This window comes from Cherax quadricarinatus, chromosome 6 (genome assembly GCF_038502225.1).
Source record: "Cherax quadricarinatus isolate ZL_2023a chromosome 6, ASM3850222v1, whole genome shotgun sequence".
Classification (NCBI taxonomy): Eukaryota; Metazoa; Arthropoda; class Malacostraca; order Decapoda; family Parastacidae; genus Cherax; species Cherax quadricarinatus.
Window position 1 is genome coordinate 4,312,310 of NC_091297.1, and position 26,654 is coordinate 4,338,963.

A 26,654-nucleotide genomic window follows, 5' to 3' on the forward strand; every position below is an offset into this window, starting at 1 on the left:
TATATATATATATATATATATATATATATATATATATATATACAAAACAATGGCAGAGACGATCTTAACAATCACATCGTTTTTATATAAATAGTTTCGTTTTATTTCTTGTTATCAAGATCGGATGAATTGTATAATTAATCTGTTCGTGTTATATATAATAACAATCTTACTCCTGAGGACCATTATATTTGGAATAACATAGTTAAAGGTTCTCATATACATTCTCATACATTCACTTATTTTCATTTAGCATTTTGGTGGTATGGAAATATTGGTAGCGTTCAATACCCTTTTCTAGATATATTTTGCAAATGTTATTACACCCCTTTCAAATTGTATCCCGTTCATGTATAGGCTTTTTAGTTCTTCCATCTTGTTATTCTAGTAGTTAAGGTGACTATCATTAATATATCAATATAAATAACGGTGGAGATAGGTTAGTTCTTCATTCCGATATTCCATAATGAATATTAAACCTGTAATTACTGTAATTAGTACATCTTCCATCCGTCTTCATTGGTGACAACCTCTCGGAGCCTATCACCCCTTAAGGAAGGTTCCTTGATGTTGGTGAGGGGCTCTTGATTTAGGGAATTGGATCTGTGCTCCAGTTCCCCGAATTAAGCCTGAATGCCTTCCACATCCCCCCCCCCAGGCGCTGTATAATCCTCCGGGTTTAGCGCTTCTCCCTTGATTATAATAATAATCGGAGCCTATCAGGTGATGAAGCTACGTGATTATTAACCAGTGGTGGTTTGTACTCCATTCCTGGCTACCACACATTCCTGGCTACCACACATTCTTGGCTACCACACATTCCTGGCTACCACACATTCCTGGCTACCACACATTCCTGGCTACCACACATTCCTGGCTACCACACATTCCTGGCTACCACACATTCCTGGCTACCACACATTCCTGGCTACCACACATTCCTGGCTACCACACATTCCTAGCTACCACACACTCCTAGCTACCACACATTCCTGGCTACCACATATTCCTGGCTACCACGTATTCCTAGCTACCACACATTCCTGGCTATCACACATTCCCAGCTACCACACATTCCTGTCTACCACACATTCCTGGCTACCACACATTCCTGGCTATCACACATTCCTGGCTACCACTTATTCCTAGCTACCACACATTCCTGGCTATCACACATTCCTAGCTACCACACATTCCTGGCTACCACACATTCCTGGCTATCACACATTCCTAGCTACCACACATGCCTGGCTTCCACGTTCCTGGTTACCACACATTCACGATGTTAGCCCAGATTTTTTTCAATGTTTTTCATGTCACAGCCCTCACTGGGCCAAAAGGAAATTCGATATTCCTCTGTTCTTGAAACCATTGCCGCACAACCCTGGCAGTATGCACGGGACATTTATCGTGCATAGACTATTTTTTTCAAGGAATGAGAAAGCATAGGCCCTAACAGGGAGAATCATGATCTCCTCCAGTATTTCTAGATAGTGGTCAGCACTGAACCGTCTCTCAGGCTGGGCAAACTCTCGCACACCCTGAAGAGAATTCATCTCCACAAGTTGCAAGTTACGTGGCCACTCCTTGCCTCTTTATGGATGTTGTCACGGTCATATCTGGTTGGAAGAGTAAAATACGTGTTAGTATATTGAAGTGGGATTGAGTGAGGGTATTTTAAAACATGGCTGATGATCTAACATTTCATAACTTGTTTCAGAAATGAGTAGCTCAGTTACGCACCTGTAACTTTTCCTTCTCCAGAGCTGTCTTGGGAAGTTGAACATAAAGGTTTTCCCATCAGTACATGTAACACGACTCCAAAAGTCAGTTCCTTTGTCTAGGTTTCGTTGTGCAAAGTGTAGACGAGCTTCGCAGTGTTTGTCAGCCGATCTTTTACCGCAGTCCTTGGAATCACATTCAGATTTAATACATTCCGTATTTTTACTGTGTTAGTAAATGAATTTGCTTCCGCAGCTTCCTTTATAGATTCATCTTGTTGTGCCGACGTTTTCTTGGAAGATCCTCATTTGGGTCGATCATGACGGTTACCTTCTTCCTCCCATCACCTAACTGTACTCACCTAATTGTACTCACCTAATTGTGGTATACAAGGTGCTGTGATATGCCTACATGTCTAGCGATCTATAAGAGAGGGGCCGCTCTCCCTCATCCCAATAACACGCCCACGCTGAGCAATTATGGCCTGCCTACGATCCATAATATAGACGTGGATACCTTCCAGGTGATGACCTGACTGTATTAACAGTCAGGTCATCGCCTGGGTCTGACGTCACTCATACAAACATTGCCATTCGAGTTTACTTTCCAATGTGTGTAACTTTTACACCCCATGGCAAGTAAGACCATATATTAGTGTCTTGCTAATCCTAACTGCTTTACATCACAAACTATGCAAACAGGTCGGAGGTATAACGACGTTCTAGTACTAAATATATTTTAAAACAATCATAATTTGATTCACCAGTGAATGGTTGCTCTAAAATCTGGATCGCACATTCATATCTAATTTACACATGTTATTCAACTGCATGCCTAAGAAAATACAACGTGGATTCGCTAGTTAATCCAATTACGACTGCATATTTTTCTACCTCCGACCTGTTTACATATTCTGTGACATGAAGCAATTAGGAATAACATGGAAAGTAGATTTAAATGGCAATATTTGTATGTGTGATGTCAGGCCAGGATAGTGACCCTGACTGTTAATACAGTGTGGCAGACAACACCTGTCATGTCTACATTATGGATCACAGGCAAGCCAAAATTATCCAGGTGTATCACAGGACACCGTGTATACATGGTGACACAACTCATAAATCACAGCTGTAAGGTGACATAACTCATAAATCACAGCTGTAAGGTGACATAACTCATAAATCACAGCTGTAAGGTGACATAACTCATAAATCACAGCTGTAAGGTGACATAACTCATAAGTCACAGCTGTAAGGTGACATAACTCATAAATCACAGCTGTAAGGTGACATAACTCATAAGTCACAGCTGTAAGGTGACATAACTCATAAGTCACAGCTGTAAGGTGACATAACTCATAAGTCACAGCTGTAAGGTGACATAACTCATAAGTCACAGCTGTAAGGTGACATAACTCATAAATCACAGCTGTAAGGTGACATAACTCATAAGTCACAGCTGTAAGGTGACATAACTCATAAGTCACAGCTGTTAGGTGACATAAATCGAACTTAAGTAGCCTACATGGCTAACAGGAAGCTAAAATCCTGGTTGTTGTGCCTTTCTGGTTATCGGAAGCGACCGTTAAGACGCTCAAAAATAATGTGGGAATTTACTTGGCCAACAGTGGTAAGAAAGGCCCATCCCACAACTCCCTTATTAAGTACAAGGACATACACAAACAATCTGACATTTTACTGTAGCAACGTTTCGCTCTCCAGAGCTTCGTCAAGTTGTTATAAACAATACACAATACAGAGGATACATGTAGGTAAACAATATGAGGTGAAACAGAAAAAGCACTGCAGAAGCCTTACTGTCCCATGTAGTAGCAGTAGTAGTAGTAGTAGTAGTAGTAGTAGTAGTAGTAGTAGTAGTAGTAGTAGTAGTAGTAGTAGTAGTAGTAGTAGCTGCAGCAATAGTAGTAACAGTACTTGCATTAGTAGTAACAGTATATATATGTCGTGCCGAATAGGTAAAACTTGCGATTTTGGCTTAAATAGCAACGCTCTTCTTGCCGAATAAGACAAGTGAAAATTTGTGTATGCAATAATTTCGCAAAAATCATTCCGAACCTAACGAAAAAAAATATATATTTCATTGTGTTTGTTTATTAATAAATTACTGTAAACTTATCTAAAATATATTTAGTTGGATTAGACTAAATTAAATTGCGCTTGTTATAATAAGGTTAGGTAAGTTTTCTAAGGTTCTTTTGGTACAAAATTATTATTTTTTTACATTAAAATAACTGGAAAAATATATCTTTAAACGTATAAGAGAAAATATTAGAAAGGACTTAATTTTAAAAGAGTTCTTGCAAACTGACCAGTTTACCATATATATATATATATATATATATATATATATATATATATATATATCTATATATATATATATATATATATATATATATATATATATATATATTGTGAAAGACATTATGTACATCGAGTCTCACAAGTTCACTTAATTAGTCCAGCAAAATGACGCTTCAGGTGAGTAGATATAACTTGACTTATGACGATTACTGACCTGTTATTGTAACACTTCCCTTTCAGTATATTCGATCACCTTTTAAAATAAATTTTATGGTTTTATAATATTTAATATAATATCCGAATGGTAATTAATTGATTTGTGCAGTCTTAAACTTACTTTTTATATAGATACACAGAAAGTTCCGGAAATTAATTTTTTCAACTAGTCACCATCGTCGTTACAAGTTGCGTTAATTCCTACATGAAAAATAGTCTTTAATTCTCTGTTTACTACGTCTGAGTTCCCTGATATTATTTCTGTCCAGGAGAGATAGTAAACCAAGTCTTTCCCAACTATACACCACCTAAAGGACTCTTTGGTAAGCTAAATAACTTAAAACGTGAAAATGAACTCACGTTTCAAACGTTTACTCGCGTAGCGCTCCGAACGTAGATCTACCCATCCCCACCCATCTAGATACCCTAGAGGGACTAGTATCGAACTGGCACACGAAAATCACTCACAACGAAAGCAAAAAGACTTGGCAGACGATGCAATATCCCCCCCCAATGAAAAGCAGGGGTGTCACTAGCACGTTAAGAGACAATACAGTAACTGTCAGGAGCCCGAGACTGTTCAACTGCCTTCCAGCATACATAAGGGGGATTACCAATAGACCCCTGGCTGTCTTCAAGCAGGCACTGGACAAGCACCTAAAGTCGGTACCTGACCAGCCGGGCTGTGGCTCGTACGTTGGATTGCGTGCAGCCAGCAGCAACAGCCTGGTTGATCAGGCTCTGATCCACCAGGAGGCCTGGTAACAGACCGGGGGCGTTGACCCCAGGAACTCTCTCCAGGTAAACTCCAAGGCAAATAAAATGCAGACCTACGTTTGGACAGTTTAAGAGCTGAGGACATAATGGAACCAGTTTGTTGATTCAGATTTGTCGATCAATTTGAAGAAACACATCAGAAATTTGTGAAATTATTCGGGTATGGCGAAGGGGAAAGGATATTTCTATTGATTTTGGTGGATTCAGAAATTGTTCCAGTATAAATAAAGAGAGGTTAAAAGACTTAACAATATTGGAAGAGTCGGTATGAGAACTCCGGATTTGACTAAGAGGAACAGGAAGGCTTTATCGCCTTCGGGAGAGTTGGCTTCAGAAATGTACCTAATTTGACCAAGGGACAGGAGTGCTCTGCTGGACTTTATAGACCATAGGTGAGGGTAGGAAGCAATTTACCATAACCGAGGCAAATAGCTGAATGATACCAGACTGAGTTGAATGATACCAGACTGAGGTGAATGATACCAGACTGAGTTGAATGATACTAGACTGAGTTGAATGATACTAGACTGAGTTGAATGATACCAGACTGAGTTGAATGATACTAGTCTGAGTTGAATGATACCGGACTGAGTTGAATGATACCAGACTGAGTTGAATGATACTAGACTGAGTTGAATGATACCAGACTGAGTTGAATGATACCAGACTGAGTTGAATGATACTAGACTGAGTTGAATGATACTAGACTGAGTTGAATGATACCGGACTGAGTTGAATGATACCAGACTGAGTTGAATGATACCGGACTGAGTTGAATGATACTAGACTGAGTTGAATGATACCGGACTGAGTTGAATGATACCGGACTGAGTTGAATGATACCGAACTGAGTTGAATGATACCAGACTGAGTTGAATGATACCGGACTGAGTTGAATGATACCAGACTGAGTTGAATGATACCGGACTGAGTTGAATGATACCAGACTGAGTTGAATGATACCGGACTGAGTTGAATGATACCGGACTGAGTTGAATGATACCAGACTAAGTTGAATGATACTAGACTGAGTTGAATGATACCGGACTGAGTTGAATGATACCGGACTGAGTTGAATGATACCGGACTGAGTTGAATGATACCGGACTGAGTTGAATGATACCGGACTGAGTTGAATGATACCAGACTGAGTTGAATGATACCGGACTGAGTTGAATGATACCGGACTGAGTTGAATAATACCGGACTGAGTTGAATGATACGAGACTGGGACAAACGGAATCATATCAAATCCCACTGCTAATTAAATACCAAACAATATCGTCTCCATACTCCTTAAATAACATGAAAGTATTTACACTGAAGCGTTGTGGTTTCAACCGTCATCAATAAAAACCAACTTAATGCAATATACTCGCAACGTTTGAGTGCCATATAAAGGAAACGTCTCGACTACTTTATCATCTACGTTCTTTGCTGTACCGAATATACAACTATTAGGAGTACAGGGGATACGTACATATTTTCTTCCTTGTTTATTGTTGTTTTTGTTGAGGACTAAGAGTAGTAGCTATATTAGTAGTAGTAGTAGTAGTAGCAGTAGTGGGAGTATTAGTAGTAGCAGTAATGGTAGTATTAGTAGTAGTAATAGTAGCAGTAGTAATAACAGAAGTAGTAGTAATGGTAGTAGTCGTAGTAGTGGTGGTAGGAATAGTAGTGGTAGTAGTAGTCGTAGTTATAGTGGTAGTTGTAGTAATAACAGTAGCAGTAGTAGTAGTTACAGTGGTTGTTGTATTAATAATAGTGGTAGTAGTGGTAGTTATAGTGGTAGTTGTAGTAATAACAGTGGTAGTAGTGGTAGTTATAGTGGTAGTTGTAGTAATAACAGTGGTAGTAGTGGTAGTTACAGTCGTTGTTGTATTAATAATAGTGGTAGTAGTGGTAGTTATAGTGGTAGTTATAGTGGTAGTTGTAGTAATAACAGTGGTGGTAGTAGTAGTAATTACAGTGGTAGTTGTAGTAACAACAGCGGTAGTAGTGGTAGTTATAGTGGTAGTTGTAGTAATAACAGTGGTAGTAGTGGTAGTTATAGTTGTAGTTGTAGTAATAACAGTGGTAGTAGTGGTAGTTACAGTGGTAGTTGTAGTAATAACAGTGGTAGTAGTGGTAGTTATAGTGGTAGTTGTAGTAATAACAGTGGTAGTAGTGGTAGTTATAGTGGTAGTTGTAGTAATAACAGTGGTAGTAGTGGTAGTTATAGTGGTAGTTGTAGTAATAACAGTGGTAGTAGTGGTAGTTATAGTGGTAGTTGTAGTAATAACAGTGGTAGTAGTGGTAGTTATAGTGGTAGTTGTAGTAATAACAGTGGTAGTAGTGGTAGTTATAGTGGTAGTTGTAGTAATAACAGTGGTAGTAGAGGTAGTTATAGTGGTAGTTGTAGTAATAACAGTGGTAGTAGTGGTAGTTATAGTGGTAGTTGTAGTAATAACAGTGGTAGTCACCGGCATATATTCCTAAGCAGCAATATAAACATTGCTAACCCTATAAAAATTCTTCCTCCCAAAATTAAAATCGCTTCGTTTATTTCATATATTTAACTTCATATAACGTTCAGCATTTTTATTAAGTCTCTGTGAATTTTAACATGAATCTTGGAAGACAGGAAGGAGCGTCGGTCGCTTGAAAATCTGTCACACAAGAATTATTCTGAGTATCGTCTTCCGACCGCTGCGCGATCCCAGGAAGGTATCCCCGTATTCCATAATCCCAGTACTTGTGCCTTAATGATCCTAGGAAGGTATCCCCGTATTTCATAATCCCAGTACCTTGTGCCTTAATGATCCCAGGAAGGTATCCCCGTATTCCATAATCCCAGTACCTTGTGCCTTAATGATCCTAGGAAGGTATCCCCGTATTCCATAATCCCAGTACCTTGTGCCTTAATGATCCCAGGAAGGTATCCCCGTATTCCATAATCCCAGTACCTTGTGCCTTAATGATCCCAGGAAGGTATCCCCGTATTCCATAATCCCAGTACCTTGTGCCTTAATGATCCCAGGAAGGTATTCCCGTATTCCATAATCCCAGTACCTTGTGCCTTAATGATCCCAGGAAGGTATCCCCGTATTCCATAATCCCAGTACCTTGTGCCTTAATGATCCCAGGAAGGTATCCCCGTATTCCATAATCCCAGTACCTTGTGCCTTAATGATCCCAGAAAGGTATCCCCGTATTCCATAATCCCAGTACCTTGTGCCTTAATGATCCCAGGAAGGTATCCCCGTATTCCATAATCCCAGTACCTTGTGCCTTAATGATCCCAGGAAGGCATCCCCGTATTCCATAATCCCAGTACCTTGTGCCTTAATGATCCCAGGAAGGCATCCTCGTATTCCATAATCCCAGTACCTTGTGCCTTAATGATCCCAGGAAGGCATCCCCGTATTCCATAATCCCAGTACCTTGTGCCTTAATGATCCCAGGAAGGCATCCCCGTATTCCATAATCCCAGTACCTTGTGCCTTAATGATCCCAGGAAGGCATCCCCGTATTCCATAATCCCAGTACCTTGTGCCTTAATGATCCCAGGAAGGCATCCCCGTATTCCATAATCCCAGTACCTTGTGCCTTAATGATCCCAGGAAGGCATCCCCGTATTCCATAATCCCAGTACCTTGTGCCTTAATGATCCCAGGAAGGCATCCCCGTATTCCATAATCCCAGTACCTTGTGCCTTAATGATCCCAGGAAGGCATCCCCGTATTCCATAATCCCAGTACCTTGTGCCTTAATGATCCCAGGAAGGCATCCCCGTATTCCATAATCCCAGTACCTTGTGCCTTAATGATCCCAGGAAGGCATCCCCGTATTCCATAATCCCAGTACCTTGTGCCTTAATGATCCCAGGAAGGCATCCCCGTATTCCATAATCCCAGTACCTTGTGCCTTAATGATCCCAGGAAGGCATCCCCGTATTCCATAATCCCAGTACCTTGTGCCTTAATGATCCCAGGAAGGCATCCCCGTATTCCATAATCCCAGTACCTTGTGCCTTAATGATCCCAGGAAGGCATCCCCGTATTCCATAATCCCAGTACCTTGTGCCTTAATGATCCCAGGAAGGCATCCCCGTATTCCATAATCCCAGTACCTTGTGCCTTAATGATCCCAGGAAGGCATCCCCGTATTCCATAATCCCAGTACCTTGTGCCTTAATGATCCCAGGAAGGCATCCCCGTATTCCATAATCCCAGTACCTTGTGCCTTAATGATCCCAGGAAGGCATCCCCGTATTCCATAATCCCAGTACCTTGTGCCTTAATGATCCCAGGAAGGCATCCCCGTATTCCATAATCCCAGTACCTTGTGCCTTAATGATCCCAGGAAGGCATCCCCGTATTCCATAATCCCAGTACCTTGTGCCTTAATGATCCCAGGAAGGCATCCCCGTATTCCATAATCCCAGTACCTTGTGCCTTAATGATCCCAGGAAGGCATCCCCGTATTCCATAATCCCAGTACCTTGTGCCTTAATGATCCCAGGAAGGCATCCCCGTATTCCATAATCCCAGTACCTTGTGCCTTAATGATCCCAGGAAGGCATCCCCGTATTCCATAATCCCAGTACCTTGTGCCTTAATGATCCCAGGAAGGTATCCCCGTATTCCATAATCCCAGTACCTTGTGCCTTAATGATCCCAGGAAGGTATCCCCGTATTCCATAATCCCAGTACCTTGTGCCTTAATGATCCCAGGAAGGTATCCCCGTATTCCATAATCCCAGTACCTTGTGCCTTAATGATCACAGGAAGGTATTTCCGTATTCCATAATCCCAGTACCTTGTGCCTTAATGATCCCAGGAAGGTATCCCCGTATTCCATAATCCCATTACTATATACTTTAATACAAGCGACTGTAACAGTGGGCGACATAAGGTGATAATACTAACATTATGATCAGAAGCTGCATTATGTCGCTACAGCACGGAAGGTTTGGAGGTAATTATATGCGGCACGCAGAAATTATCGCGTGAAATGCAGCATTTAAAATTTTTGAAAAGTGATCTACGATCTATGCAGACTAAGATCACTCCAAACTTTTCTCTAAGAAAGATTCACTAGATTTTTAAGGTAAAATGTAACTAGATAAGTTTAAGGTCTAGCTAGTGTGCATATAAATATATGATTATGACTGGTCTTGAGGACACACGTGTTATAGACGCATGAAATATTATGTTAATTTAACCTATGATAACCTAGAAGAAAACAATGTAAGTTGTAAAATTGGCACATGATAACTTATATGATGACTTGAGGAAAACACACCTGTGTTTTCCTGACGGCTGTGTAGGCACAGCCTACACAGCCGTAACTCATGAAACCATCCACACATTTCCTACGAAGGTTCAGCCGTTCAGAATTTTTATACTATAATCACAATAAAGCGCTTATCCCTTGATGGAAACATACGGGTTTACCTCACCTCTTAACCTCAGTTTGTCCCCTCACTACCTTCCAGGCTTAATATTCTCAATATTTCTTTACATCAGCTACACCTTCCTCAGTGTGCATTTTTTCCACTTTAATCACCTAATGTGTATTGCCCGATATTGTTCATAGATGCTAATTGACGTTCAGTCAGTCGTAAGACGAACGTTGTTGTACCTTAGTCAGGGTGAGCCGTCTCACCTTGTATTTTATATGGGTGACGTGTATTTACGTAGTAGTACTCATCAATATGATGTTTCAGGGAACAAGTCTCAGCTCCTGGCCCCGCCTCTCCGGGCCAGGAGCTATGTGAGTCCTATCACACCTATTCTTAAGACTATGTATGGATCCCTCCTCTACCACTAGTAGAGGAAACGTTTCGCCAGCCAGTGGCTTTATCAGTCTAATACAAAGAGGGATTGATTACCTCAAACTCTTTGTCATCTTCCACCGCTCTTCTCTGTATTGGACTGAGAAAGCCATTGGACGGACAAACGTTTCCATTATAAAGTTACCCAAGTGTTGTATAAATGTTTCCTTCATTAGTTTGTCGATTTTCTTAAAATATTATATAACCACTTCGCTGTCTAGGTCTTTCCACTCCTGGCCGCTCTGAGGCATGTGCGTGTGCGCGCGTGCGTGTGCGCGCGTACGTGTGCGCGCGTGCTTGTGCATCAGTTTGTAATCCGGGTATTATGTACATAATAGTCCATGACGCAATAAAAAGTATCAACGTTTATTTTTTTCGTTACCATTATTACCTTGTCTTTTCCAGGACGGGTTTACCTCTCTTCTCCATATTCTACAGGAAACAAACTTCCCGTCTTTTCACTTTATCTTCCTTAGTACACTCACCCATCATCATCTCTCTCATCTCAAAAAAAGTACAGACATTCTCCTCATTCTCTTATGAGCATTCACGAACACCTATACTCTCCATCTTTTCCAGTACACAATAATCTTACACTCTCCATCTCCACCAGTTCACACAAACACTTATACTTTGTATCTGCAGTGCACACACAGTAGACCACAGTATGAACTTGGCTCCTCTGCCTTACCGCTGGTGTGAGGTCCGTTGGAGTGTTCTCTCTTGACTGGGGAGACAGGCTCGTTGTTGACGGTCTCAACGGTGTGTACTGGGGTGACGCACGCCGGGGGAGCGGGGCTCAGCATCCCTAGATAGCAGGAGACGTCCGTCACGCCAATAAGCCAGCCGTCGTCACAGGCGTAGCCAACCGATGCTCCGTGTATGATCGTCAAGCCTTTCTTGTAGCCGGCTGTGTACTTCCCGTGGCTCAGGTCGGGTAGCACGCAGTTGTCTGGGTGAAAAGTTAACAGTGGATATATTACGGGCACAGGCGTTGACTATTAGCCTGTACTCCTTGCAATACTGAAGGCAGGCTCGTAGAAACAATACGGAGACACAAACTTCAGGACAGGCACTCCTTATTACGAGCGCAGGTATACACTATTGGCTTGCACACCTTGCCGTAGCAAGATGGGTGTTGGTGCTCAGTCCTTGTCTGGGAAATAAGCTTGGGTGGGCATCTGGGGAGACGGATGAGGTTGAGGTATTGCTGGGGATGAAACCGGGTGTATGCCAGGAGGTTAAAACACTCGCTAGCGGGGAGAGTGAGGGAGAAGACGTTAAAAAAAATCAGACTTGTGATATGTATTCTTAACCTGGTACTCTCTAGGTATCACTTTCCTACCTGGTACTCTATATACACTCTGAACCTGGTAATCATTTGGAATGCTCTCTTGATTAGGTACTCAAGTTGAAATCTGGGACTGGTATTTTGTATAAATTTTCGACCTAGTATTCATTTGGTATGCACTCTGGATCTGGTACTTGTTATGCACTCTGGACATGGTACTTGTTATGCACTCTGGATCTGGCACTCACTTGGTATGCATTCTGGACCTGGTACTTATTTGGTATGCACTCTGGGCCTGGTACTCACCTGGTATGCACTCTGGACCTTATACTTATTTGGTATGCACTCTAGACCTGGTACTCACTTTGTATGCACTCTGCACCTGATATTTGGTATGCACTCTGGACCTGGTATTAACTTGGTATGCACTCTGGACCTGGTACTCACTTGGTATGCACTCTGGACCTGGTACTCACTTGGTATGCACTCTGGACCTGGTACTCACTTGGTATGCACTCTGGGTTCTTGCCGGTGACGGCCCAGGCGCCGTACCAGCACCTCATAGTGTCGGAGCCCAGGACGTTGTAGCCGCTCTGGCAGGAGAACTTCACTACCTCGCCATGACTGATGATAGCGCGCTCCACCACGGCCACCCCGTTGAACTCAAACTGTCCGTGAGGAGCCTCGGGTACCGAGCACGGCACTGCACGAACGTAGAGGTACGCACCGTCACATAGTGGAAAATACTAATGTGTAGAAAAATGAAGGGAGATATCATTGAAGTGTATAAGTGGATGACGGGCATAAACAAAGGAGATATTAATAAAGTACTGAGGGTGTCGAACCAGGTAAGAACCAGAAATAATGGATTTAAGTTGGTTTAATTTAGATTTAGAAATGACATAGGTAAGTACTGGTTTTCTAACAGAGTTGTGGATGCGTGGAACAATCTTCCCAGTAGGGTGATAGAGGCTAAGACTTTGGGCAGCTTTAAAAAGAGATTGGACAAATATATGAGTGGGAGGGACTGGGTTTTATTTGTGTCATTGGGTACGGGAGTAAATTCTTGGGTAGCTTTGGGAAGAGGTCATTTTGATAAGAACTTGCCTTGTATGGGCCAGTAGGCCTTCTGCAGTGTTCCTACATTATTATGTTCTTATTTGATGTAAGGAAAGTGAGATATATTCTCTGGATCTTAGCAAAGATAAGAAGAACGTTAAAGGAACACAAGATACTGGACACGTGTAAATACTCTTATTCACGTACGCTCATACACACACACAGGTAACACACTCAGAAGTAACACATTCAGAGGTAACATACTCACAGGTAACACACTGAGAAGTAACACATTCAGAGGTAACATACTCACAGGTAACACACTGAGGTTTCATTGGTTTCCACTTGCCCCTGCGTGCACACTTTGCAGTCCTGTTGCCAATGTTGAGACCGTAGCCGTGAAGACACGTCACTTTGATCCTGGCACCTGCTGAGTACGTGTAGTTGCTGTCCCGACCCTTCCGTATTACCTCGACACGTAGGTACGGCTCGCTGGCGATAGGCTCGCAGTGAGGCACGGCGGGGGAGTCTGTGGCGGTGGGGAGGAGTTAGTGTTACCTGGTGTTACTTGGGGAAGGGGAAGTGTTACTGCTACCGGTGGGATAGTTATCTAGTGTTGCATGTGACGGAGAAAGGCTGTTATGAGGTGAAAGTTACTTGTAGTGGGAGTTACCTGGTGTTACTTGGGGAGAAGGTAGTGTTATCTGTTTCTGCTTGTGAAGACAGAGGTGTTACCTGGTGTTATTTACGTCGTATTACTTGTAAAGTGAGACCTGGTGCTACTTTTTGGAGATTCTTACCTGGTGTTACTTGTGAGAGTGAAATTACTTGGTAATTATCTGTGACAGGAGTGAGAGATCTCGTGTTACTTGCTGTAAAAAAAATAAAAATTTCGTTATTTGGTGAATAAAATAATAACACTTTTGGTAGTTATGGAAGAGAGGAAAGATCCCAGAGTTACTTAATGCAGGGAGCGATGGACTGTGTTACTTGCTATAGGGATTCATGAACCAAATGCTACTTAGGGCCAGGAGGAAGGAACCTGATTTTTGGTGAAGTACGGAGAGAGAGGCTTTGTTAATTGCTTGGAGAAGGTACCGTCGACCCTGATGATAAATTAGACGCATGTGCAACACTTGGGTATCTTTACTGAGGAAACGTTTCCCCACACAGTGCCTTCATCAGTCCATACAAAGAAGAACGATGAAGATCTGAAGTAGTTTGAAGTTTTCAGTCTCACAGCCTGGAAAAGATGGCATCGACTCCAGGCTATGGGACTGATTACTTCAAACTCCTTCTGATCTTTAGCATTCATCTTTATACTGGACTGATGAAGCCACTGTGTGGCGAAATCTTTCCTCAGCAAAGATACCCAACTATTGCACGTGTGTCTAATTTATCAACGTGTCGGTTTTGAACCATTTAACTACATTCCAAGGAACATGTTGTTACTGATAATTAAGATAAATGAAGATGATGCTGATGATGGGATTAGTGAATCTGGTGTTACCTTGTCCAGCGTAAAGCATCAGACACGGTGTTACTTGGGAAATGTAGAGAAGAACATTTTGTTACTTGGGAAATGTAGAGAAGAACATTTTGTTACTTGGGAAATGTAGAGAAGAACATTTTGTTACTTGGGAAATGTAGAGAAGAACATTTTGTTGCTTGGGAAATGTAGAGAAGAACATTTTGTTGCTTGGGAAATGTAGAGAAGAATATTTTGTTACTTGAGGCACAAAGGAACTTGCTCTTATTCGGGGCAACTAAATAGCAATTTTTTTTATTATTACTAGCAAATTTTTTTGTTAATTATCCCTTAAGGGGCACCTTTACGAGGTTGTCTGAAACCTTTTGTTCTCCCTCCAACTTCCGATGTTATTGTACTCATAACTCGAGAACGCCTCATCTAATCGAGTACAAATTTTGAGCACTTGTGCACAGTAACAAGGGCCAAATTACTGAAACAATTGGCATGTGCATGTACCTCATAGGCAAGGTTGCTAAACGCATTTCCATCCTCATGAAATAGCTCGGACAACTTCTGAAATCCTCAGTGGCATATCTTCAAAAAATCGACGACAACAGAGAGTGATATTGAAGCATTTAGATGGAGTTTTGAATGATGCATCTTAAGGCTAGTCTCGTCTGCTGGATTTTAAAATTTGATACTGGTGTGGCTTCCTAAACACGAGGCTCTCGCTGTCATTGTCTGGTTTAAATCCTAGTTGGCCAGATTTATTAAATAAATATTGATATTCATTTTTTAATAAATAAAGAATGCTTCTTCTGATTAGCCTCAAAATATTATTGACAGTGTATTATATAAGAAGGATGATACCCCCATGGTGTCAGTAGATGCAAATCTGAAATTTTACTTAAATAATTAAAAAACTTGGAATCGCTAGAATCAGATTAGTTACTAGAGAATACCTTTTTTGACTTGGTCCAAGTCAGACCGAAACGTCGTCGTAAGCTTCTCTCTTTTATGTGCGGGTTATTTGTGTATCGTTCCAGTCACGGTATTGTGCCTTTTTTGTTATTTATCATTGTTGGTCTTTATTAAAGCCCAGTCAGCTTGTCACTCACTTTCAGCTATGTAAATTTTGAAATTTACCAATTTTATTAAGCAAATTGTTTCTCGTATAATAACTAGAGTATGTCTTTAAACTCGAAATGTTGTTAAATCGTTTAAGCAATTATATTTGTATTAAATTTTCAGCTGTGGCGCTAATCTGCCTTTTTCTGAGCCAATTTTAACAATTTTATTTTTCAAAAATATCAAATTCAAATATTTATTCTTATATGATTGTACAGATTTTTAAGTAGAATTTAAATAATAAACTGAAGAATTAAAAACCCTCAGTTTTATAGTATTTAAAGTTTGTTTTCTCATTTTTTTATTACTCGAGAATGCCATATTCAACTGGCTTTAAATTTTCAACCCTTGTGTAATTTATCTTGAGCAAAATTCATGGGAGTATTTGCGTGTGTGCATGACCTGTGCATACTGCAACACACCATTTCCATATTTATTTCCGTGTGATAGGTGGAGGCAGCCTCGTGTGATAGGTGGAGACAGCCTCGTGTGATAGGTAGAGACAGCCTCGTGTGATAGGTAGAGACAGCCTCGTGTGATAAGTGGAGACAGCCTCGTGTGATAGGTGGAGACAGCCTCGTGTGATAGGTAGAGACAGCCTCGTGTGATAAGTGGAGACAGCCTCGTGTGATAGGTGGAGACAGCCTCGTGTGATAGGTGGAGACAGCCTCGTGTGATAGGTGGAGACAGCCTCGTGTGATAGGTAGAGACAGCCTCGTGTGATAGGTAGAGACAGCCTCGTGTAATAGGTAGAGACAGCCTCGTGTGATAGGTAGAGACAGCCTCGTGTGATAAGTGGAGACAGCCTCTTGTGATAGGTGGAGACAGCCTCGTGTGATAGGTGGAGACAGCCTCGTGTGATAGGTGGAGACAGCCTCATGTGATAGGTAGAGACAGCCTCGTGTGATAGGTAGAGACAGCCTCGTGTGATAGGTAGAGACAGCCTCGTGTGATAGGTAGAGACAGCCTCGTGTGATAAGTGGAGACAGCCTCGTGTGATAGGTGGAGACAGCCTCGTGTGATAGGTGGAGACAGCCTCGTGTGATAAGTGGAGACAGCCTCGTGTGATAGGTGGAGACAGCCTCGTGTGATAGGTGGAGACAGCCTCGTGTGATAGGTAGAGACAGCCTCGTGTGATAGGTAGAGACAGCCTCGTGTGATAGGTGGAGACAGCCTCGTGTGATAGGTGGAGACAGCTTCGTGTGATAGGTGGAGACAGCCTCGTGTGATAGGTGGAGACAGCCTCGTGTGATAGGTGGAGACAGCCTCGTGTGATAGGTGGAGACAGCCTCGTGTGATAGGTAGAGACAGCCTCGTGTGATAGGTAGAGACAGCCTCGTGGGATAGGTGGAGACAACCTCGTGTGATAGGTAGAGACAGCCTCGTGTGATAGGTAGAGACAGCCTCGTGGGATAGGTGGAGACAGCCTCGTGTGATAGGTGGAGACAACCTCGTGTGATAGGTGGAGACAGCCTCGTGTGATAGGTAGAGACAGCCTCGTGTGATAGGTAGAGACAGCCTCGTGTGATAGGTTGAGACAGCCTCGTGTGATAGGTGGAGACAGCCTCGTGTGATAGGTGGAGACAGCCTCGTGTGATAGGTAGAGACAGCCTCGTGTGATAGGTAGAGACAGCCTCGTGTGATAGGTGGAGACAGCCTCGTGTGATAGGTGGAGACAGCTTCGTGTGATAGGTGGAGACAGCCTCGTGTGATAGGTGGAGACAGCCTCGTGTGATAGGTGGAGACAGCCTCGTGTGATAGGTGGAGACAGCCTCGTGTGATAGGTGGAGACAGCCTCGTGTGATAGGTGGAGACAGCCTCGTGTGATAGGTAGAGACAGCCTCGTGTGATAGGTAGAGACAGCCTCGTGTGATAGGTGGAGACAACCTCGTGTGATAGGCGGAGACAGCCTCGTGTGATAGGTGGAGACAGCCTCGTGTGATAGGTGGAGACAACCTCGTGTGATAGGTGGAGACAGCCTCGTGTGATAGGTAGAGACAGCCTCGTGTAATAGGTAGAGACAGCCTCGTGTGATAGGTGGAGACAGCCTCGTGTGATAGGTGGAGACAACCTAGTGTGATAGGTAGAGACAACCTCGTGTGATAGGTAGAGACAGCCTCGTGTGATAGGTAGAGACAGCCTCGTGTGATAGGTAGAGACAGCCTCGTGTTATAGGTAGAGACAACCTCGTGTGATAGGTGGAGACAGCCTCGTGTGATAGGTAGAGACAGCCTCGTGTGATAGGTAGAGACAGCCTCGTGTGATAGGTAGAGACAGCCTCGTGTGATAGGTGGATACAGCCTCGTGTGATAGGTAGAGACAACCTCGTGTGATAGGTAGAGACAGCCTCGAGTGATAGGTAGAGACAGCCTCGTGTGATAGGTAGAGACAGCCTCGTGTGATAGGTAGAGACAACCTCGTGTGATAGGTAGAGACAACCTCGTGTGATAGGTGGAGGCAGCCTTGTGTGATAGGTAGAGACAGCCTCGTGTGATAGGTAGAGACAACCTCGTGTGATAGGTAGAGACAGCCTCGTGTGATAGGTGGAGACAGCCTCGTGTGAAAGGTGGAGACAACCTCGTGTGATAGGTAGAGACAGCCTCGTGTGATAGGTAGAGCCAACCTCGCGTGATAGGTAGAGACAGCCTCGTGTGATAGGTAGAGACAGCCTCGTGTGATAGGTGGAGACAGCCTCGTGTGATAGGTGGAGACAGCCTCATGTGATAGGTGGAGACAGCCTCGTGTGATAGGTGGAGACAGCCTCGTGTGATAGGTAGAGACAGCCTCGTGAGATAGGTGGAGACAGCCTCGTGTGATAGGTAGAGACAGCCTCGTGTGATAAGTGGAGACAGCCTCGTGTGATGGGTGGAGACAGCCTCGTGTGATAGGTGGAGACAGCCTCGTGTGATAGGTGGAGACAGCTTCGTGTGATAGGTGGAGACAGCCTCGTGTGATAGGTGGAGAAAGCCTCGTGTGATAGGTAGAGACAGCCTCGTGTGATAGGTAGAGACAGCCTCGTGTGATAGGTAGAGACAGCCTCGTGTGATAGGTAGAGACAGCCTCGTGTGATAGGTAGAGACAGCTTCGTGTGATAGGTAGAGACAGCCTCGTGTGATAGGTGGAGACAGCCTCGTGTGATAGGTAGAGACAGCCTCGTGTGATAGGTGGAGACAGCCTCGTGTGACAGGTGGAGACAGCCTCGTGTGATAGGTGGAGACAGCCTCGTGTGATAGGTGGAGACAGCCTCGTGTGATAGGTGGAGACAGCCTAGTGTGATAGGTAGAGACAGCCTCGTGTGATAGGTAGAGACAGCCTCGTGTGATAGGTAGAGACAGCCTCGTGTGATAGGTAGAGACAGCCTCGTGTGATAGGTAGAGACAGCCTCGTGTGATAGGTGGAGACACCCTCGTGTGATAGGTGGAGACAGCCTCGTGTGATAGGTGGAGACAGCCTCGTGTGATAGGTAGAGACAACCTCGTGTGATAGGTGGGGACAGCCTCGTGTGATAGGTGGAGACAGCCTCGTGTGATAGGTAGAGACAGCCTCGTGTGATAGGTAGAGACAGCCTCGTGTGATAGGTAGAGACAGCCTCGTGTGATAGGTAGAGACAGCCTCGTGTGATAGGTAGAGACAGCCTCGTGTGATAGGTAGAGACAGCCTCGTGTGATAGGTAGAGACAGCCTCGTGTGATAAGTGAAGACAGCCTCGTGTGATAGGTGGAGACAGCCTCGTGTGATAGGTGGAGACAGCCTCGTGTGATAGGTGGAGACAGCCTCGTGTGATAGGTGGAGACAGCCTCGTGTGATAGGTGGAGACAGCCTCGTGTGATAGGTAGAGACAGCCTCGTGTGATAGGTAGAGACAGCCTCGTGTGATAGGTGGAGACAGCCTCGTGTGATAGGTGGAGACAGCTTCGTGTGATAGGTGGAGACAGCCTCGTGTGATAGGTGGAGACAGCCTCGTGTGATAGGTGGAGACAGCCTCGTGTGATAGGTGGAGACAGCCTCGTGTGATAGGTAGAGACAGCCTCGTGTGATAGGTAGAGACAGCCTCGTGGGATAGGTGGAGACAACCTCGTGTGATAGGCGGAGACAGCCTCGTGTGATAGGTGGAGACAGCCTCGTGTGATAGGTGGAGACAACCTCGTGTGATAGGTGGAGACAGCCTCGTGTGATAGGTAGAGACAGCCTCGTGTGATAGGTAGAGACAGCCTCGTGTGATAGGTGGAGACAGCCTCGTGTGATAGGTGGAGACAGCCTCGTGTGATAGGTGGAGACAGCCTCGTGTGATAGGTAGAGACAGCCTCGTGTGATAGGTAGAGACAGCCTCGTGTGATAGGTGGAGACAGCCTCGTGTGATAGGTGGAGACAGCTTCGTGTGATAGGTGGAGACAGCCTCGTGTGATAGGTGGAGACAGCCTCGTGTGATAGTTGGAGACAGCCTCGTGTGATAGGTGGAGACAGCCTCGTGTGATAGGTGGAGACAGCCTCGTGTGATAGGTGGAGACAGCCTCGTGTGATAGGTAGAGACAGCCTCGTGTGATAGGTAGAGACAGCCTCGTGTGATAGGTGGAGACAACCTCGTGTGATAGGCGGAGACAGCCTCGTGTGATAGGTGGAGACAGACTCGTGTGATAGGTGGAGACAACCTCGTGTGATAGGTGGAGACAGCCTCGTGTGATAGGTAGAGACAGCCTCGTGTAATAGGTAGAGACAGCCTCGTGTGATAGGTGGAGACAGCCTCGTGTGATAGGTGGAGACAACCTAGTGTGATAGGTAGAGACAACCTCGTGTGATAGGTAGAGACAGCCTCGTGTGATAGGTAGAGACAGCCTCGTGTGATAGGTAGAGACAGCCTCGTGTTATAGGTAGAGACAACCTCGTGTGATAGGTGGAGACAGCCTCGTGTGATAGGTAGAGACAGCCTCGTGTGATAGGTAGAGACAGCCTCGTGTGATAGGTAGAGACAGCCTCGTGTGATAGGTGGATACAGCCTCGTGTGATAGGTAGAGACAACCTCGTGTGATAGGTAGAGACAGCCTCGAGTGATAGGTAGAGACAGCCTCGTGTGATAGGTAGAGACAGCCTCGTGTGATAGGTAGAGACAACCTCGTGTGATAGGTAGAGACAACCTCGTGTGATAGGTGGAGGCAGCCTTGTGTGATAGGTAGAGACAGCCTCGTGTGATAGGTAGAGACAACCTCGTGTGATAGGTAGAGACAGCCTCGTGTGAAAGGTGGAGACAGCCTCGTGTGAAAGGTGGAGACAACCTCGTGTGATAGGTAGAGACAGCCTCGTGTGATAGGTAGAGCCAACCTCGTGTGATAGGTAGAGACAGCCTCGTGTGATAGGTAGAGACAGCCTCGTGTGATAGGTGGAGACAGCCTCGTGTGATAGGTGGAGACAGCCTCATGTGATAGGTGGAGACAGCCTCGTGTGATAGGTGGAGACAGCCTCGTGTGATAGGTAGAGAAAGCCTCGTGAGATAGGTGGAGACAGCCTCGTGTGATAGGTAGAGACAGCCTCGTGTGATAAGTGGAGACAGCTTCGTGTGATGGGTGGAGACAGCCTCGTGTGATAGGTGGAGACAGCCTCGTGTGATAGGTGGAGACAGCTTCGTGTGATAGGTGGAGACAGCCTCGTGTGATAGGTGGAGACAGCCTCGTGTGATAGGTAGAGACAGCCTCGTGTGATAGGTAGAGACAGCCTCGTGTGATAGGTAGAGACAGCCTCGTGTGATAGGTAGAGACAGCCTCGTGTGATAGGTAGAGACAGCCTCGTGTGATAGGTAGAGACAGCCTCGTGTGATAGGTGGAGACAGCCTCGTGTGATAGGTAGAGACAGCCTCGTGTGATAGGTGGAGACAGCCTCGTGTGACAGGTGGAGACAGTCTCGTGTGATAGGTGGAGACAGCCTCGTGTGATAGGTGGAGACAGCCTCGTGTGATAGGTGGAGACAGCCTAGTGTGATAGGTAGAGACAGCCTCGTGTGATAGGTAGAGACAGCCTCGTGTGATAGGTAGAGACAGCCTCGTGTGATAGGTAGAGACAGCCTCGTGTGATAGGTGGAGACACCCTCGTGTGATAGGTGGAGACAGCCTCGTGTGATAGGTGGAGACAGCCTCGTGTGATAGGTAGAGACAACCTCGTGTGATAGGTGGGGACAGCCTCGTGTGATAGGTGGAGACAGCCACGTGTGATAGGTAGAGACAGCCTCGTGTGATAGGTAGAGACAGCCTCGTGTGATAGGTAGAGACAGCCTCGTGTGATAGGTAGAGACAGCCTCGTGTGATAGGTAGAGACAGCCTCGTGTGATAGGTAGAGACAGCCTCGTGTGATAGGTAGAGACAGCCTCGTGTGATAAGTGAAGACAGCCTCGTGTGATAGGTGGAGACAACCTCGTGTGATAGGTAGAGACAGCCTCGTGTGATAGGTAGAGACAGCCTCGTGTGATAGGTAGAGACAGCCTCGTGTGATAGGTAGAGACAGCCTCGTGTGATAGGTAGAGACAACCTCGTGGGATAGGTAGAGACAGCCTCGTGTGATAGGTAGAGACAACCTCGTGTGATAGGTAGAGACAGCCTCGTGTGATAGGTAGAGACAGCCTCGTGTGATAGGTGGAGACAACCTCGTGTGATAGGTAGAGACAGCCTCGTGTGATAGGTAGAGACAGCCTCGTGTGATAGGTAGAGACAGCCTCGTGTGATAGGTAGAGACAACCTCGTGTGATAGGTAGAGACAGCCTCGTGTGATAGGTAGAGACAGCCTCGTGTAATAGGTGGAGAAAAACTCGTGTGATAGGTAGAGACAGCCTCGTGTGATAGGTAGAGACAGCCTCGTGTGATAGGTGGAGACAACCTCGTGTGATAGGTAGAGACAGCCTCGTGTGATAGGTAGAGACAGCCTCGTGTGACAGGTAGAGACAGCCTCGTGTGATAGGTAGAGACAACCTCGTGTGATAGGTAGAGACAGACTCGTGTGATAGGTAGAGACAGCCTCGTGTGATAGGTAGAGACAGCCTCGTGTGATAGGTAGAGACAGCCTCGTGTGACAGGTAGAGACAGCCTCGTGTGATAGGTAGAGACAACCTCGTGTGATAGGTAGAGACAGCCTCGTGTGATAGGTAGAGACAGCCTCGTGTGACAGGTAGAGACAGCCTCGTGTGATAGGTAGAGACAGCCTCGTGTGACAGGTAGAGACAGCCTCGTGTGATAGGTAGAGACAACCTCGTGTGATAGGTAGAGACAGCCTCGTGTGATAGGTAGAGACAGCCTCGTGTGACAGGTAGAGACAGCCTCGTGTGATAGGTAGAGACAGCCTCGTGTGACAGGTAGAGACAGCCTCGTGTGATAGGTAGAGACAGCCTCGTGTGACAGGTAGAGACAGCCTCGTGTGACAGGTAGAGACAGCCTCGTGTGACAGGTAGAGACAGCCTCGTGTGATAGGTGGAGACAGCCTCGTGTGATAGGTAGAGACAGCCTCGTGTGATAGGTAGAGACAGCCTCGTGTGATAGGTAGAGACAGCCTCGTGTGACAGGTAGAGACAGCCTCGTGTGACAGGTAGAGACAGCCTCGTGTGATAGGTAGAGACAGCCTCGTGTGATAGGTAGAGACAGCCTCGTGTGATAGGTAGAGACAGCCTCGTGTGACAGGTAGAGACAGCCTCGTGTGACAGGTAGAGACAGCCTCGTGTGATAGGTAGAGACAGCCTCGTGTGGTAGGTAGAGACAGCCTCGTGTGACAGGTAGAGACAGCCTCGTGTGACAGGTAGAGACAGCCTCGTGTGATAGGTAGAGACAGCCTCGTGTGATAGGTAGAGACAGCCTCGTGTGACAGGTAGAGACAGCCTCGTGTGATAGGTAGAGACAGCCTCGTGTGATAGGTAGAGACAGCCTCGTGTGACAGGTAGAGACAGCCTCGTGTGACAGGTAGAGACAGCCTCGTGTGACAGGTAGAGACAGCCTCGTGTGATAGGTAGAGACAGCCTCGTATGACAGGTAGAGACAGCCTCGTGTGACAGGTAGAGACAGCCTCGTGTGATAGGTAGAGACAGCCTCGTGTGACAGGTAGAGACAGCCTCGTGTGATAGGTAGAGACAGCCTCGTGTGACAGGTAGAGACAGCCTCGTGTGACAGGTAGAGACAGCCTCGTGTGACAGGTAGAGACAGCCCCGTGTGATAGGTAGAGACAGCCTCGTGTGACAGGTAGAGACAGCCTCGTGTGACAGGTAGAGACAGCCTCGTGTGATAGGTAGAGACAGCCTCGTGTGATAGGTAGAGACAGCCTCGTGTGACAGGTAGAGACAGCCTCGTGTGATAGGTAGAGACAGCCTCGTGTGATAGGTAGAGACAGCCTCGAGTGATAGGTAGAGACAGCCTCGTGTGATAGGTAGAGACAGCCTCGTGTGATAGGTAGAGACAACCTCGTGTGATAGGTAGAGACAACCTCGTGTGATAGGTGGAGGCAGCCTTGTGTGATAGGTAGAGACAGCCTCGTGTGATAGGTAGAGACAACCTCGTGTGATAGGTAGAGACAGCCTCGTGTGATAGGTGGAGACAGCCTCGTGTGAAAGGTGGAGACAACCTCGTGTGATAGGTAGAGACAGCCTCGTGTGATAGGTAGAGCCAACCTCGTGTGATAGGTAGAGACAGCCTCGTGTGATAGGTAGAGACAGCCTCGTGTGATAGGTGGAGACAGCCTCGTGTGATAGGTGGAGACAGCCTCATGTGATAGGTGGAGACAGCCTCGTGTGATAGGTGGAGACAGCCTCGTGTGATAGGTAGAGACAGCCTCGTGAGATAGGTGGAGACAGCCTCGTGTGATAGGTAGAGACAGCCTCGTGTGATAAGTGGAGACAGCCTCGTGTGATGGGTGGAGACAGCCTCGTGTGATAGGTGGAGACAGCCTCGTGTGATAGGTGGAGACAGCTTCGTGTGATAGGTGGAGACAGCCTCGTGTGATAGGTGGAGACAGCCTCGTGTGATAGGTAGAGACAGCCTCGTGTGATAGGTAGAGACAGCCTCGTGTGATAGGTAGAGACAGCCTCGTGTGATAGGTAGAGACAGCCTCGTGTGATAGGTAGAGACAGCCTCGTGTGATAGGTAGAGACAGCCTCGTGTGATAGGTGGAGACAGCCTCGTGTGATAGGTAGAGACAGCCTCGTGTGATAGGTGGAGACAGCCTCGTGTGACAGGTGGAGACAGCCTCGTGTGATAGGTGGAGACAGCCTCGTGTGATAGGTGGAGACAGCCTCGTGTGATAGGTGGAGACAGCCTCGTGTGATAGGTAGAGACAGCCTCGTGTGATAGGTAGAGACAGCCTCGTGTGATAGGTAGAGACAGCCTCGTGTGATAGGTAGAGACAGCCTCGTGTGATAGGTAGAGACAGCCTCGTGTGATAGGTGGAGACACCCTCGTGTGATAGGTGGAGACAGCCTCGTGTGATAGGTGGAGACAGCCTCGTGTGATAGGTAGAGACAACCTCGTGTGATAGGTGGGGACAGCCTCGTGTGATAGGTGGAGACAGCCTCGTGTGATAGGTAGAGACAGCCTCGTGTGATAGGTAGAGACAGCCTCGTGTGATAGGTAGAGACAGCCTCGTGTGATAGGTAGAGACAGCCTCGTGTGATAGGTAGAGACAGCCTCGTGTGATAGGTAGAGACAGCCTCGTGTGATAAGTGAAGACAGCCTCGTGTGATAGGTGGAGACAACCTCGTGTGATAGGTAGAGACAGCCTCGTGTGATAGGTAGAGACAGCCTCGTGTGATAGGTAGAGACAGCCTCGTGTGATAGGTAGAGACAGCCTCGTGTGATAGGTAGAGACAACCTCGTGGGATAGGTAGAGACAGCCTCGTGTGATAGGTAGAGACAACCTCGTGTGATAGGTAGAGACAGCCTCGTGTGATAGGTAGAGACAGCCTCGTGTGATAGGTGGAGACAACCTCGTGTGATAGGTAGAGACAGCCTCGTGTGATAGGTAGAGACAGCCTCGTGTGATAGGTAGAGACAGCCTCGTGTGATAGGTAGAGACAACCTCGTGTGATAGGTAGAGACAGCCTCGTGTGATAGGTAGAGACAGCCTCGTGTAATAGGTGGAGACAAACTCGTGTGATAGGTAGAGACAGCCTCGTGTGATAGGTAGAGACAGCCTCGTGTGACAGGTAGAGACAGCCTCGTGTGATAGGTAGAGACAACCTCGTGTGATAGGTAGAGACAGACTCGTGTGATAGGTAGAGACAGCCTCGTGTGATAGGTAGAGACTGCCTCGTGTGATAGGTAGAGACAGCCTCGTGTGACAGGTAGAGACAGCCTCGTGTGATAGGTAGAGACAACCTCGTGTGATAGGTAGAGACAGCCTCGTGTGATAGGTAGAGACAGCCTCGTGTGACAGGTAGAGACAGCCTCGTGTGATAGGTAGAGACAGCCTCGTGTGACAGGTAGAGACATCCTCGTGTGATAGGTAGAGACAACCTCGTGTGATAGGTAGAGACAGCCTCGTGTGATAGGTAGAGACAGCTTCGTGTGACAGGTAGAGACAGCCTCGTGTGATAGGTAGAGACAGCCTCGTGTGACAGGTAGAGACAGCCTCGTGTGATAGGTAGAGACAGCCTCGTGTGACAGGTAGAGACAGCCTCGTGTGACAGGTAGAGACAGCCTCGTGTGATAGGTAGAGACAGCCTCGTGTGACAGGTAGAGACAGCCTCGTGTGATAGGTAGAGACAGCCTCGTGTGACAGGTAGAGACAGCCTCGTATGATAGGTAGAGACAGCCTCGTGTGACAGGTAGAGACAGCCTCGTGTGATAGGTAGAGACAGCCTCGTGTGACAGGTAGAGACAGCCTCGTGTGACAGGTAGA

General features: G+C 45.9%; 1 protein-coding gene across 5 annotated transcripts in view; it reads right to left on the minus strand.

Annotated features, from left to right (window-relative positions):
• The window catches only part of Hasp (Hig-anchoring scaffold protein), an 809,679-nt gene that overhangs the window by 144,316 nt on the left and 638,709 nt on the right, over window positions 1-26,654 (minus strand). For all 5 annotated transcript variants that reach the window (XM_070079939.1, XM_070079946.1, XM_070079933.1 and 2 more), the window contains 3 exons: window positions 13,518-13,733; window positions 12,651-12,848; window positions 11,546-11,806 (listed from right to left, as the gene is read on the minus strand). In XM_070079939.1, coding sequence (XP_069936040.1) covers window positions 11,546-11,806; window positions 12,651-12,848; window positions 13,518-13,733 — 675 coding nt within the window. The remainder of the gene's footprint in view (window positions 1-11,545; window positions 11,807-12,650; window positions 12,849-13,517; window positions 13,734-26,654) is intronic.